We start from the raw sequence: 13,997 nt of genomic DNA, 5'->3' as shown, positions 1-13,997 counted from the left end.
GGCTATAAGGACAAACACGGCTCGTGCAACAAGAGATAACGTGGACTTGATAGACTTGTTAAATTTGTACTCCTGTGTTTCTTCGCCATGGAACAGTTGGCCAATGAGCAGTGGTATAAAAAGCGATGTTGTCCAATGATAGATTTAATATTTGGGAAGATGTTATTAGAGAACATAATGGAGCTGATGGTTTCAATTCTAGAAGACTAATGGAGGTACAGGGAAGATATAGGAGATGTTAATGATGAATTTGCAAAGTGCATTAGCAATAGTGTTGTACTTGTAGATTTAAAAAAAGTAAAAAAAGTCACTGAATTTTTCAGAAAGAAGGGAGAAATCTATCAGTTTAACATCAGTTATGGACAAGTTACTGGAAAATATAATCAGCAATGCAATGGTCAAAACTTGGTCGGGTTCATGAAGAGTAGATGATTTTAGAATCTTGAAGTTATTGACATGATTTGACGAGCTTTCAGAATGCATTTAATATGCCTTTGCAATAGACTTCTTTCCAAAAAAGTATTTCTGGATGCAGTATATTTCTAATTTGAGACATAACCTCTGGTTAAGTATAGCATGCTCAAGGTGGACAGGTGACTTTTCTAAGGCTCTTTTTCTCAGTAACTTGTAAACAGAATGCTTCAAGAACCGTAGATTCAATATCAGATGTTAACCTTGTGTTGCCTTGATAATTAGCCATGAAACAGGGAAGGAAAATTCAATTTGGCAGAATGTAGCAATTGATACATGGATCTCATATTTTCATTTTATGTTAATGACTTGGATGGGAGCATGGAAGGCTGTATTAAAGATGATATTTGCCTACGATGGAGTTAAACACCGATTGACCAAAATTATATTAGCGGTAAAACGTTTAAACCATGGGAGTAGGTGGCATATAAATGGAAGTGAAGTAAAAGCAAGTACATGCAATTAAGCCAGGGCAGACTTGAGATCTGAACAGTTGTCTGGTGTTGCAGTGTATGCATGTTTGACTGTTAAATTGGCATGTATTGCAATTGTACTGCGGAGGACAGTGATATTCTTGCCTGCCCCTAGAAGTATGGTTGCTTTGTTTAAGCTTGACCAAATCCTGGTCAATCTGTATCATTTTTATGAGAAGGAAACTTCTCGCTAAGCTCTGAGTTGATACAGGGGCTGTGCCAGACCTACAAAGTCTGCCACGTGGTCTCCAGGTCGAGAGACTTTGCAGGTCTGGCACAGTTCCTGTATTAACCCAGAGCTCAGCAAGAAGCTTTCCTCTCATTGCACAAAGGTGTAATTGCAACAGACATCCTGGCTTGGTTGCCTGCTGAGTTCTCTGTCTGGTTTGGACCGCCATTAGAACATAGAACAGTATAGCACAGGAATAGGCCCTACAGCCCACAATGTTGTACTGAACTAATTAAACTAGCAATTAAAAATCTAACCAAACTGGTTCCTTCTGCCTACATGTCCATTTCCCTCCATTCTCTGTGTTTTCATGTGCCAGTCCAAGAGCCTTCTAAATGCCTCTTTCGTACTTGCCTGCACTACCACCCCTGGCAGTGAATTCCAGGTACCCACCACCTTGTATTTAACTTATTAAAGCACATCAGGGTGCTTTAATAGCAAACGCTTGCACAAATTTTGATTTTTCCACTTAGTAATTTAAAGTTAAACACACTTGTTCTGATTTGCACTGGGCTGAAATTCCAAGGAGTCGATGTTGTGTTTTCATGGAAAACATTGATTAAGCTAGATTTAGAATATTAGATTCAATTCTCAATGTCGTCATACTTTTGAAGCATTTTTTGGTCTTGAAGTGGTATGGTCTAAATCACCCATAATCATCCTTGGACCAAAGAGATAATAATCAGGAAAGGCTCCAATTTTCATAAATATGGAATACAGAGGAATGATCTGATTAATTTAAAAGATTTGATCTGGAAGATAAACTTTAGTTTTCCTCTCTTGTGGAGAAGGAAGTGGTTGGTGGCTGGGGGGGTAGGGGTGATGGTGGTGGAGTTCAAAGCAAAGGTGCATAATTGTTAAAAGTAGAGCTTGGGCTATTCACAAAATTCTCATTATACCGAGGGCCATGGCAATCTTCACCTGGAAAACTTTGAACTTTTGAAGACTATGACTGTGAGGCCAGGATGTCAATGAATATGGAGCCAAGTTAGATAAAAGTGATTGACCATGATTTGGTCGAATGGCAGAAGGGGGGCGAGGGGCTGAGATGTTGTGTGTGGAGTTTTATATTGTAATAGTTTTAATTATTTGGTTTTCTTTTACAGTCTTGTTGTTCTCAACTCCTATTGAACTTTGTATGACAATGTGTTTTGCAGTGATTTTAATATTTGGCTCTTTATTCTTGAATAGTGTTTACCCACTAAGCTTACAAAGTAGTAAGAAGACAAATGTTAAAGCACATTCACGATAAGGGATGAGCAACTAACATGACTTTTAAGAATCCCTATTGGTGGAAAAGCAAGTCCAAAACGTTGCAGAAGGGTTTCATTACAATGTCTATTACCCTCTTTGGTTGGGTGCCTGCTTGTTACTATTAATTTTATGTCAATTCCCATTGGTTGTAATATTTGCTGTTTCACATGCTGAGGAAAGGAAGGTAAGACATTGAGTAAAGCAAAATAGTATGGCTAATTTGGTAATGTACTTGAGGTTGTCATTATTTCAATTGTTTAAACAATTAACATTTTAATTTGTTCAATTCTAGCCATTGGAGTCAGCAATCAAAGAGAAACAACAATCATGTGGCACAAATTTACAGGATTACCACTCTACAATGCAATCGGTAAGGCGTTGTCCATTTGTTTACCTATTCACAAAATTGTAAATTTCTATTAAAATGGAATAATAATTTCTGAAGCTTTGCTAAATATAGTAGCTTTATTCAGGGATCGCTTTTGGTTTTTAACAACATGAGTGAATGAAGCAGCCCTTGGGAATTTATTTTGCTAAAATGTGATAATCTGGCTCTGCACTAAGGGGAAACCCAAGGATCAAGAGTAGCAATGGTTCTGTACTATTATTATTATTATTATTATTATTATGTGACTTGTTTTTGAGATGCCTTGGCAGCTGAATCCTGGGATAATTGTAACAGCTTTAAAAAGTTGTCGAAGTGTAATGTCAGATTTTGCTTCTCAATCCAAATTATTCGGGAAGAAACGACGGTTACCATAATCATACAAAACATACATCCTAGCCAGTCAGGCAAGTGAACTTGTTTCCACAGTTCTGGCAGTAAGCAGCAGGGTCTTCACTTGTGAAGTTGCCATGAATTTACCGAGGTATTCAGCCATGGATAACATGAATTCCATTTAGAGATTGTTGGCCACTTTCCCATTTCTCCTTGTTGTGTGTCACCTTCAATACCCTTTACGAGGTGTCTGTCGGTATTCCATTGGTCTCTTCATACCTCAGTTGCAAGCAGACCAATCACAATCTTGCAAGGAAACGAGTTGGTTCCCTTTTGCTGCCGTATGCCTTCCATGTGTGTTTTCTTTAACACTAGCTTTGCTCAAGGTACCAGGTTAATTAAATTCGTCCTTCATATCGACCTGGATGTCTGCTACCCAGTCTTCTCTTATTTTGTTTACATCTTATTTTGTTGCCTCACCTCTGCAGAAGAATATGCTGAGCTCAGCCTGCTTATCTGAACTTTCGCCGGAAACTACGTTTGACCAGCCTTTTGAAATCAAAGGCATCCATCAAGTTGAAGATGCACTTTGTTCTTAATCTTCCCTTAGTGGCCTCTCTCCTTTTCATAATCTATTATGTTATGAGCATTAAGTAACTTATATGATTTGTAATCCTGTTAGCTAGCTTTTAACCTCAGTTACGGCACATTAGCAATACAGTAACTGAAATGGAAGAATCATCAACCTTTTTGTTTTCACTTAGCGTTTATATAATCAAACTATTAAAGGTTTTGGATAAAAACAAAATAACAGGCTATTAAATATTTGCAAAGATTGACTTTGACTATGTAATTTAGTTAGGGTCTTTTGATTTGAAAAGCAGAGAACTTAGAATAGGCCAGGAGTTCCCCAGATGGTCTCTGCAACCATTTATCATCAAGCTCCTCACCAACTTACTCACAGGCTCTGAATACCATGGTCAATGCATCTACTTTGTAGTCTGATGGATGTAGATGTCTGATCTTACAATCCACTCCAGAAATGACTTCCTTGAGTTTAAAGCTTTTAATATTGACGCTGAGAATGCGATGGGGCTGGGTCTGTGTGATTTTATGTAGAAGTGTGATATTCATTCATCATTCCTACTTTTTTTTTAGATCAGGACTTCAGAAATCTGAGTCCAGAGGCTCAGAGGTCAGAGGATGATTTCTGTGGAGTCTGCTCAACAACATCAGATTCCACTTTCCTTGTCTTAACTAGCTACTTTAACGAATGAAGAAGTGCCAAACATGTGTAACTATAGAATAATTTCAGTTTGGGGTGAAGCTATTTGAATCACTGAACCCGCACTTGTTCTTTGCAGGAAATATTTCAGCAGTCCTATTCCATTGCCCTTTCCCCAGAACCCTACATTTCTTTTCACCTCGATGGCAATATAGTTCCCTTTTGAAAATAATATTTTCACCTGCTTCCATCATTTGGAGGCAGTGAATTTCAAACCATGGTTACTGGTGCAGAAAAAGACTTTTGTTCCAGCTAGTTCCTCTCAATTGCCCTTCCTCTAATGTAAACAGTTTTTCTTTGTTTAAATCCAGAAAGATTTTGAATAGAATCAACTCATCTGTCAATCTTCTCTGTTCTAAGGAGAACAATTCAACTTCTGTGCTGAGTCCCTCATCCCCAGGATCATTCTGTTAAATCTTACCTGCACCCTCTCGGACCATCACGTCCCTGCTTTTACTTTTGTACTTGATACATCTCATTAGGAAGCTTGGCATCTGGTCTGTTTTCTCAATCACTTCATTTGCACGTCCTGTCACTTTCAAAAAGCTGTGCACGTGTACACTCAAATTTTATGTCTCTGCACCCTTTTTGGAATAGTGTCCTTCATGTTTTCTCTTGACATCTCTGGTAGTGGAGGCAAATACGATAGAGGCGTGTAAGAGGCTCTCAGATAGGCACGTGAATATTGCAGAGAATGGAGGGCTATGGACGTTGTGTAGGCAGAAGGGATTAGTTTATTTTGGCATTTAATTGCTGGTTTAATCAGGTCAGCACAACATAGTAGGCCGTAGGGCCTGTTCTTGTGCTGTATTGTTCTATGTTCTCTGCATTAGATTTCATTTGCCACATTTCTGCCCTTTCCACCAACGTGTTCCTATTCTGCTTTGCCACTTGTCTGCGCATTGCATCAACGTGTTCCTATTCTGCTGTTGGTTAATATACTCACTATTTATCACAATTCCAAGTTGTGTGTCCTCAGCAGACTTTGAAATGGGTCCACTCGATACCCACATCAAGTCACTAATATACATGCAATTGTCACAATCCTTGGAGTACCTTCCTTCGGGCAAAATGAAACTTCCCCATGCCGAAGCTCATTTAATATCCTTGTTGTCACAGCTACTATTATTATTCATGCCTGAGTTTGAAATGTCGATGCAGAATCTACCGCATTGACCTCAGCAGCTCTCTTTGATACTTCATCATCTCAAACACATTAGTTGAGAATAATTTGCCTTTGAAATTCACGCTTGCTTCATTTCTTCAGTCAACATTTGTCTAAATGGCAATTAATTTTGCTGCAGCTTCCACAACACCAAGGCTAAACTGACTGGCAAATTGGTGGGCTTATCTTTTTGGATTACACAGTGGTGTAACATTTTTAATGCTCCTCTCCTTTGGCACCATCGACATGGCTGAGGAGGATTGGAAAATTCGGATGGGACCGCAGAATTCCAGTCGTTGCTTTGCTCGGCAACCTTGGTTGTATCCTATCAGGACAAAGCAACTTAACTACCTTTGGTAGTTTCTAGTATTGATCAATTATAAATTGTTAGCACGCTCGGTATCTCAACTACCTCGTTTTACAACAATTTTGGCAACATCTTTTCCCTGAGTAAAGAAAGATGCAAAGAACAATTAATATCTCATCCACACCCTCTGCCTGATTGGGGACCCAAAAGTATTTACACAATCAGTGCAGATCTCCTTATGCCATCCAGTTTATTATTTGTATGCCTCTGAAAGATATTCTTACTTACTTTTATGGCAGCTGCTCTCATTTTCTCTTTGAGAAGAACTAGAAGGCGACAAATTAGCTGAAGGAGTGACTTACTGTGCATCGCATGGTGATTGTGTTGCGCAGTACTAGGATCCTGATGAGTGGCATGCATTGCCATATCTACCTCTTGAAGGTGCATTTCGTATTTTAGTTGAGCCTCTATCCCTCAGTTCTGAACAGGCCATTCCTGCCGCTCTGCTCCTATGTTTGAAGAATACCCTACCTTTTTCTAGTATTGCCTATGTATCGTGACATATACATTTTGCTGATGGACGTGTCTCTGCTTGCCACTGGATACAGCCGTCACACCGCTTCTATCAGAATCAGGCTTATTATCACTGACTTGTATGTCGTGAAATTCGTTGTTTTGTGGCAGAAATCCAGTGCAAAGACACAAAATCACTATAAATTACAAAATAAATAAATAATCCAAAAAGAAAGGAATAATGAAGTAGTGTTCGTGGACCATTCCAAAATCTGATGGCAGAGGGGAAGAAGCTGTTCCTAAATTGTTGAGTGTGGGTCTTCAGGCTCCTGTACCTCTTCCCTGATGGTAGTAATGAGAAGAGGGCATGTCCTGGATGGTGAGGGTCCTTAGTTACGGATGCCTCGTTCTTGAGGCGCTGCCTCTTGAAGGTCCTCGATGGTGGGGAAGGTGCTTGTGATGCTGGCTGAGTCTGCAACCCTCTGCAGCCTCTTGCAATCCTGTGCATTGGAGCCTCCGTACCAGGTTGTTATGCAACCAGTCAGAATGCTCTCCATTGTACATCTGTAGAAATTTGCAAGGGTCTTTAGTGGCATACCAAATCTCCTCAAACTCCTAACGAAGTAGAGCTGCTGGCGTGCCTTATTCACGATTGCATCCATGTGTTGGGCCTGAGCTAGATCCTCAGAGACGTTGGCGCCCGGGAACTTGAAGCTGCTCACCCTTTCCGACCGCTGACCCCTCAATGAGGACTGGTGAGTGTCCTCCCGACTTCCTCCTTCCTGAAGTCCACGATCAATTCCTAGTCCGTGCTGATATTGAGGGTGAGGTTGTTGCAGCGACGCCACTCAAACAGCCAAAGTATCTCACTCCCGTACACCATCTCGTCGCCATCTGAGATTTGCCAACAGTGGTGTCATCTGCAAATCTATAGATGTCGTTTGAGCTGTGCTTAGCCACACAATCACGACTGTAGAGAGTAGAGCAGTGGGCTAAGCACGCATCCTTGAGGTGCGCCTGTGTTGATAGTCAGTGAGGAGGAGATATTGTTACCGATCCCCACTGACTGTGGTCTCCTGATGATAAGTCATTTTATTTTTTCCATGTACTTCAATAAAATGTGGCCTAATGCACACCATGTGCTCTTTTTTGCTGTCCCAAGCTTTAACTTTCAGGCTGTTGGAGGTTCATCTTGTATAACCTGACCTATGTGCCTGTTTAATTCAGCTGACACGACTCGAGGCAAGGTGAACATTAATATCTGAACATGGATAGAAATTGTTTCACCTTTTGTTTCTGACTACAAAATAACAATTTTTGGGCTCCTATATGTAGCCTAACAAGATATTTATTTTGTTTAGAATATGGGTCTCATGAATGTGAGTCTTTAAATGTGACCCCCAACTCCTGACCTTGTTAGAATTTTGTTTCTGTGATTACTTTTGTCTGCATTATTGATTAATTTACTTTATATTATTTAATCTTGACAAATGATGTGGCTACTGATGTAATGATAATCCTTAGAATGTGTATATGCAATTGACTAATTGCTCAGCTAATCATGACCCTCTATCTTCCTTGCATTGAAAGGAAACATCAAACTTTTTTTAAAAGCATAAGCAAATCAGTTCTGTTGGAATTACAAAGGAGTTTTTCTTTTAAATAGAAGTATATCTGTTTAAAACAAAAATTACATGCCACTTAACATTTTAACTTGACTCTGTAAAGACAGCAAATGCAATTGATGATGTGAATCGAACTGTTTCAGCTCAGAAACGGTTCCATAAGACATAGGAGCAGAATTAGGCCATTCGGCCCTTCGAGTCTTCTCCGCCATTCTAACGTGGCTGATTTCCATTTCATCTGCAAATGTTGATACTGTCTGAGGCATTTACTTCAATATTAAACTGCAGAAATGAAAGAAATGGAGTTATACTATTAATTCTTTGTGGTTATCTTTTACTCTTTAGATGAATAGTGATTGTATTTAATTGTGTATTCTGGGTGCAACATATGAAAACTCGGGTCTTGGATGACGTTATGCCATAATGATCCAAAGTGCTGCACTATAACTCTGTGTGAAAAGGACAAGAAATGCATTTATTCTTCTGTAAATTATTTCCCTATTCTAAATGACTTTTTTGTTACTGGGCTTCATTGCTATGTCACTTGTAGATGGTTTTAAGAGAGAAATGAAGCACTTACGAAATTTATTGGCTTTTCATCCCTGAAACCAGTAACTTTTTTATACTCAATACGTTTTGAAGAGGTGATACGAAAGCAGAAAGTAACTTCACTCGTGTTATGACACACATGGACAGCAAGCCACGTGAGGGGAGATATGAGGACCTGTGACCAAGAATTGTTCTTGGGGTTGAATTTTAATGACTGTCTCTCAGTAGCAGAGGAAGGGAGGCAGATTTTGTATCAGAATGCGCAGAGAGCTTCAGCTATTGGAAATCGGGATGGGCGGAATCTGTCGAGAAGGAAACAGTTAAATTCATTGACCCCACGTGCTTCATCAAAAGCAGGAAAGCTGATGAAAAAGCCTTGACCCCTCTGTTATGAGAAAGGTTCTTTTGAATCTTAAAGGTAGAGGTATCTGGACGCATAGTCTTTGTACTTTAAAAAGGAGAATTTTTTACAAAGACAGACGCGGGAACAGAATGTGAAGGAACAAATGCACACTCGCACCCATGTGATCGCGAACCGTTGGGGGAAATACATTGTCTGAACCCCCTGAATCTGGACGAACAACGGCTCTAGGCTACTGGGAATCTACTTAGGACGCTCCGAGACCCCTGTGGAAGTGCACCCTCTCACCTGTGGTCTCGGCCCCGGCAGCAATCAGAAAAGAGGGAGAGCTGCCCACGTGTACCATCTTTTATAGGGCTGTTGCTGGGTGGAGCCCGCTCAGGTAATTGAAACAAGCCAATGATTCAGGGTCAAGAACAAAGGTGGGTTACAAGCCAATCCTCAGGTGTGCTCTCAATAGGTGGGGCGGAGCCCGACCCTTGATTGACAGTAGTGTAGCTTCTGACCCGATAGGCGATGGTATCATCCGACCATGGGGGTCAGTAGTGTTATCACTGTCATCTGACCTCTGGCCCCTCAGACTACACCCTCTAGTGTGTTAAACTCCACCAGACTACTGGATGAACAGTAAAACCTTCCAAGTATGAAAAAGATGAAAGCTGCAAACCAGTCATAGAGTACTACTGCACAGAAACAGGCCCTTTGGCCCATCTAGTCCATGCCGACCCGATCTTCTGCCTAGTCCTACGTATCTGCACCTGGACCATTTCCCTCCAGACACCTCCCATCCACGTAACTATCGAAGATTCTCATAAATGTTAAAATTTAACCCGCATCTACCACTTCTGCTGGCAGCTCGTTTCACACTCGCACCGCCCTCTGTGAAGAAGTTTCCCCTCGGATTCCCCTTAAATATTTCACCTTTCACCCTAAACCTATATCCTGTAGTTCTAGTCTCACCCAACTTTTGGGGGAAAAAGCCTGCAGGCCATTCATCCTTTCTTTCCCCCTCATAATTTTCTGTACCTCTGTAAGATCTCCCCTCATTCTCCTGCGCTCCAGGGAATAAAGTCCGAACCCATTTCTCTGCACTCTTTCAAGCTCATTGATATCTTTCCTGTAGGTAGGTGACCAGATCTGTATTTTTCTAATTCTAGCCCCTTGTGCATCACTGACTTTAATATCTTTGGCCTCCGTGGCCGCACCTCCGGTAGATACAACCGTAAGTTATAGGTCTTCCTCTCTCCACGTCATCGATTCTCTCTCTTCCTCCTCCTCTGACACGTACGTAAGAATCTACTTAAACGAACGGCTTTTGAACTAATCTGGCCCTGTACCGATGTACAAAGTGGCTCTCAGTGAAGGTGCTCTGGCACTTCCAGGAGCCTCGAAGTGTTGAGTAAGTAGAAGGTGGTACCGGTGGCCATGGGGGTGGAGAGAAGATGGTAAAGGCTTTAAAGGTTTAAGAGACCAGGAAGCAATTTAGATCAGTGAGTATATGGATGATGGAATAAGAGAATTTTTGTATATGTTGAGGAACAGATTTACTTTGAGAAACCACATACAATTCCAGTCGGATACACTACCGATTGCATCCTGATAAGATGGGATAGAATTCGGTGAAGTCGATAGGGTCACGACATCACGTCGACAGTTTAATTCGTTACGTAGATATTTTTACAATTTCTTGGCATAATAGTTGTTCGCATGAGAGTATTTTACATTATCTTAGCAAGGAGATGTGATAGTGGGGGATGTCGCGTGCGCTGTTTGAAATTAATATTGATGCAGGAATTATTATCGTGCAAGCGGAAATTTAAAGCTCCCGATGATGGGATGATTCGGAAGTACTAATGTCCGACGTTGTAAATAAACTGCTCGAGGCCGTGTTGAAACACGTTGGCACCGTTTTATTTTCTGCTTGTTCTTTTGGATGTGTTGGGGATCAAGTTAGATAACTCCTTGACAGTGGGTGTAGGGAGCAGATTGAGGGCAGATGGTACCGATGCATTGTGCAACGGGGCGCACGTTAAATATTTGCTGCTCTTATATTGCTTTGTTCAGTGCTATCGGCACTTAATTGGAGGCGCACAACATCAGATGACTCGTTAAAGCAGGTGGTAAACTACTTAGAAGTAGCAAGAAGTGAAAAGTCTTTTTGTAAAACTGTATCTGTGCTTGGTACGTGGAAGAGTGTCTGAATGTGCAAGAGATTTCAAGTTTAGGAAATATCAGAAAGCACACACAATTGCGCCAGGAGTCGGTGAGTAATCAAGGGAATAAACTTAATTTTTAAAGATATTTTAAATAACTCTTGGGTTGGCCTCGACTCCTTTTAATAATATTTTCAGCAGTGTGAGGTGAAGATAGAATTGGATGAGAGTGGGTGGGGAAAACAGTAGCAATTGCTTAGTAATTATTGTCCTGATAGGCAACTTCTCTGCCTGCTACAATTATGAAGGTCTTGGTGAGAGCACACCTGGAGTATCGTGTTCCTGGGATTATCAGTCTGTCACGTGAGGATAGATTGAGTCGGAAAGGGCGTCGTCCTCTGGAGTTTAGGAGAATAAAACGTGACCTCATTGGAAAAATGCAAAATTATAGAAGTGGACTTCATGGTCTTGCAGTAATTTGGGATGGAAAGGAGGACAAATTTCTCATCTTGGAAACTGATGAGTTGTTGAAATTCCCTATCCCGTCAGGTCACGGAGACTCTGCCTTTGATTGCATTCGAAACTGAGATCGGACGCGAGTATAGTATTCGCTTCCCAGCAAATTCAGAAGTGTGGTACCACGTGTTTTCTGTACATAATGGAAATATTCAACATCTGGAGCTGGCAATATTAAATTTATTCAACGCTGATTTGACGCCAGTCTAGGCAAACTGGATTGTTTCTGTGCAGCTGACTTATCACAATAGCTACATTGGGGAAACCCAGCCTTGGCACCCAGTTGAGGTCCCCCTTCCACCACCAACCCCAAGCCACCACTAATTCCACATCCAGTGCTTTATGAGGACTGTGCCTTGCACCTGCTGCAGACAGATCCGCAGCTCAGAACTGCAGCACATTGTTCTGTCTGGGGTCCAGGAGGTCATAGTGACCCTCAGTTTGCTTGTTCTTGGCTCGATCCAGGTAGCTGCAGCCTTCTGCTTGATGACCTCTGGTGGATTGGCATGGTGACTGAGGGTGTTTGTTTAATGTGGAAAATCTTTCTTTTGTTCTACTGGGAAGGGAACAGTAAGCATACGGCTTGGATAATATAGAAAGCTGTCTCGTGCTGCAGTTAATGATTTGTTTGAGGACTCAAGCCAATGACCCCGACCTGTACGGAAATTGAAAGCGGTTTTGCTACTTTAAACATGAAAATCCTTTGCAACCACATTGTGGTTCAGTATGGTCAGTGTTATTCATCTCACAGTTTGCATACCTGCTACATTCTGTCCCCATGGCACATCAAGTGGGTAGGTACAGGTTATCCCCTAACCTGCAGTTCTTAATTCTGCTCAGGATTCCAATAAGCAGAGCAGTGTGTTCCCATGTTTCTGGTCAAAGACACTTCATTAGAAACACGGCACATTGTTCTGTCTTTGATACTGGAGGTCACGGTGGCCTTCGGTTCCCTTGCCTTTTGCTCATTCCAGGCAGCTGGATAGGAGGAGTTTAGAGAGACACGGGCCAAACGCAGGCAAACGGGACTAGTTTGGTGGGCACTGGTCGGCTTGGACAAATTGATCCAAAGGGCCTGTTTCCACGCTGTATTCCTCTGACTCAAACTGGAAAAGTGAAAAATCAACTAAAGAATAAGTTGCAGGGAAGGTGAGAGGCAGATGGATAGGTTAAAGGGACTTCTCTGATAAAACCGAGGCCAAGATCGTTGTGATAAGCTGATGTCATCTGGCTGATCAGTTACTCAGGGCAGTTGGAGAAAACACAAAGGATCTGCACGAAATGCCCAGCAAGTCGGACGGTGCAAGTGCAGAGAGAAAATGGAGTCAGCGTTGCAGGTAGATCGTCTCTGTCCAGCTCACGTACAAACAGAAGGCAGGTTGCCTGAAGTTGTAGAATTTGATAACTATTTTGAAAGGTTGCAACGTACCCAGACAGGAGATGAGGCGCTGCTTCTGAAACTTAAGTTGGGCTTCGGTATACCTACGCAAGAGACCATATTCGGACAGGTCAGTGTGGGCGTGGGACATAAAATTTAAGCGACTGGCATCTGTAAACCCTGGTGGCATCTTGCAGGCGAGACTGACAAATCATTTCTAATGTAGAGACGACAATTGAGCACAAAAATGCAGTACAGTGCAGGAGAAACCAAATGAGTTCAGTCCACTTTCCTGTTTGGTGCATTGAAGTGGATGACACCACGTTTTTCCATTTTGTATGTCGAGTGTTCATACCCACTCGTTTAGCTTGCCCTATGACCCCGTGAATCCTTTATGCATTCGCCTCCACTTTGGAGGACGTCTGTTCCCTGCATATTCATGTGCTTCTCTAAAAGCCTCTTAAATGCCACTATCATACCTGCCTCCACCACCACCCCTGTCAGTGCGTTACAGGCACTTACCACCCCCTGTGTTAATAACTTTTTAAAAAAAAAACTTGCCCTGCACATCTCCTTTAGACTTTCTCCCTCTCACCTTAAAGCATTGCCCTCTTGCATTTCATTAATATGGCAGCTTATTACCCCAGCTTGAAGCGCACAAACCTTATTGACCAACTTTTTGAGTGGGACCTTTATCAAAAGCCTGAATTCCAAAGACACCACATCCCCTGGTTGCCCTTTATCTGTTGTACTAGTCACATCGAAATGATTAGTCGTACATTTTTTGTTTGATAAATCCATGCTGTCTCCATTCAATCCTGTTCTTCAGATGGAAGTCTTTGCCTACATATCTAGTAAAAGTTCAGTCGAAAGTCAACGTCGCTCACAGAATGCGTCTGCACACATCGTGATCTGGAAAGTATTCAGACTGGTGCTGTTAAGTGGTCAGTAACAATCGGGCTACAAGTGTTAATCTCTAACAAGTAGTTGTCCAACTTTC

General features: G+C 41.7%; 1 protein-coding gene across 2 annotated transcripts in view; it reads left to right on the top strand.

The window, feature by feature from the left end:
• Positions 1-13,997, top strand: part of gk (glycerol kinase) — a 406,492-nt gene that overhangs the window by 352,510 nt on the left and 39,985 nt on the right. For both annotated transcript variants that reach the window (XM_052015179.1, XM_052015178.1), the window contains exon 4: positions 2,720-2,797. In XM_052015179.1, coding sequence (XP_051871139.1) covers positions 2,720-2,797 — 78 coding nt within the window. The remainder of the gene's footprint in view (positions 1-2,719; positions 2,798-13,997) is intronic.

This window comes from Pristis pectinata, chromosome 4 (assembly GCF_009764475.1).
Source record: "Pristis pectinata isolate sPriPec2 chromosome 4, sPriPec2.1.pri, whole genome shotgun sequence".
NCBI classification, from domain to species: Eukaryota; Metazoa; Chordata; class Chondrichthyes; order Rhinopristiformes; family Pristidae; genus Pristis; species Pristis pectinata.
This window is presented reverse-complemented; position numbering and strand designations above follow the sequence as displayed.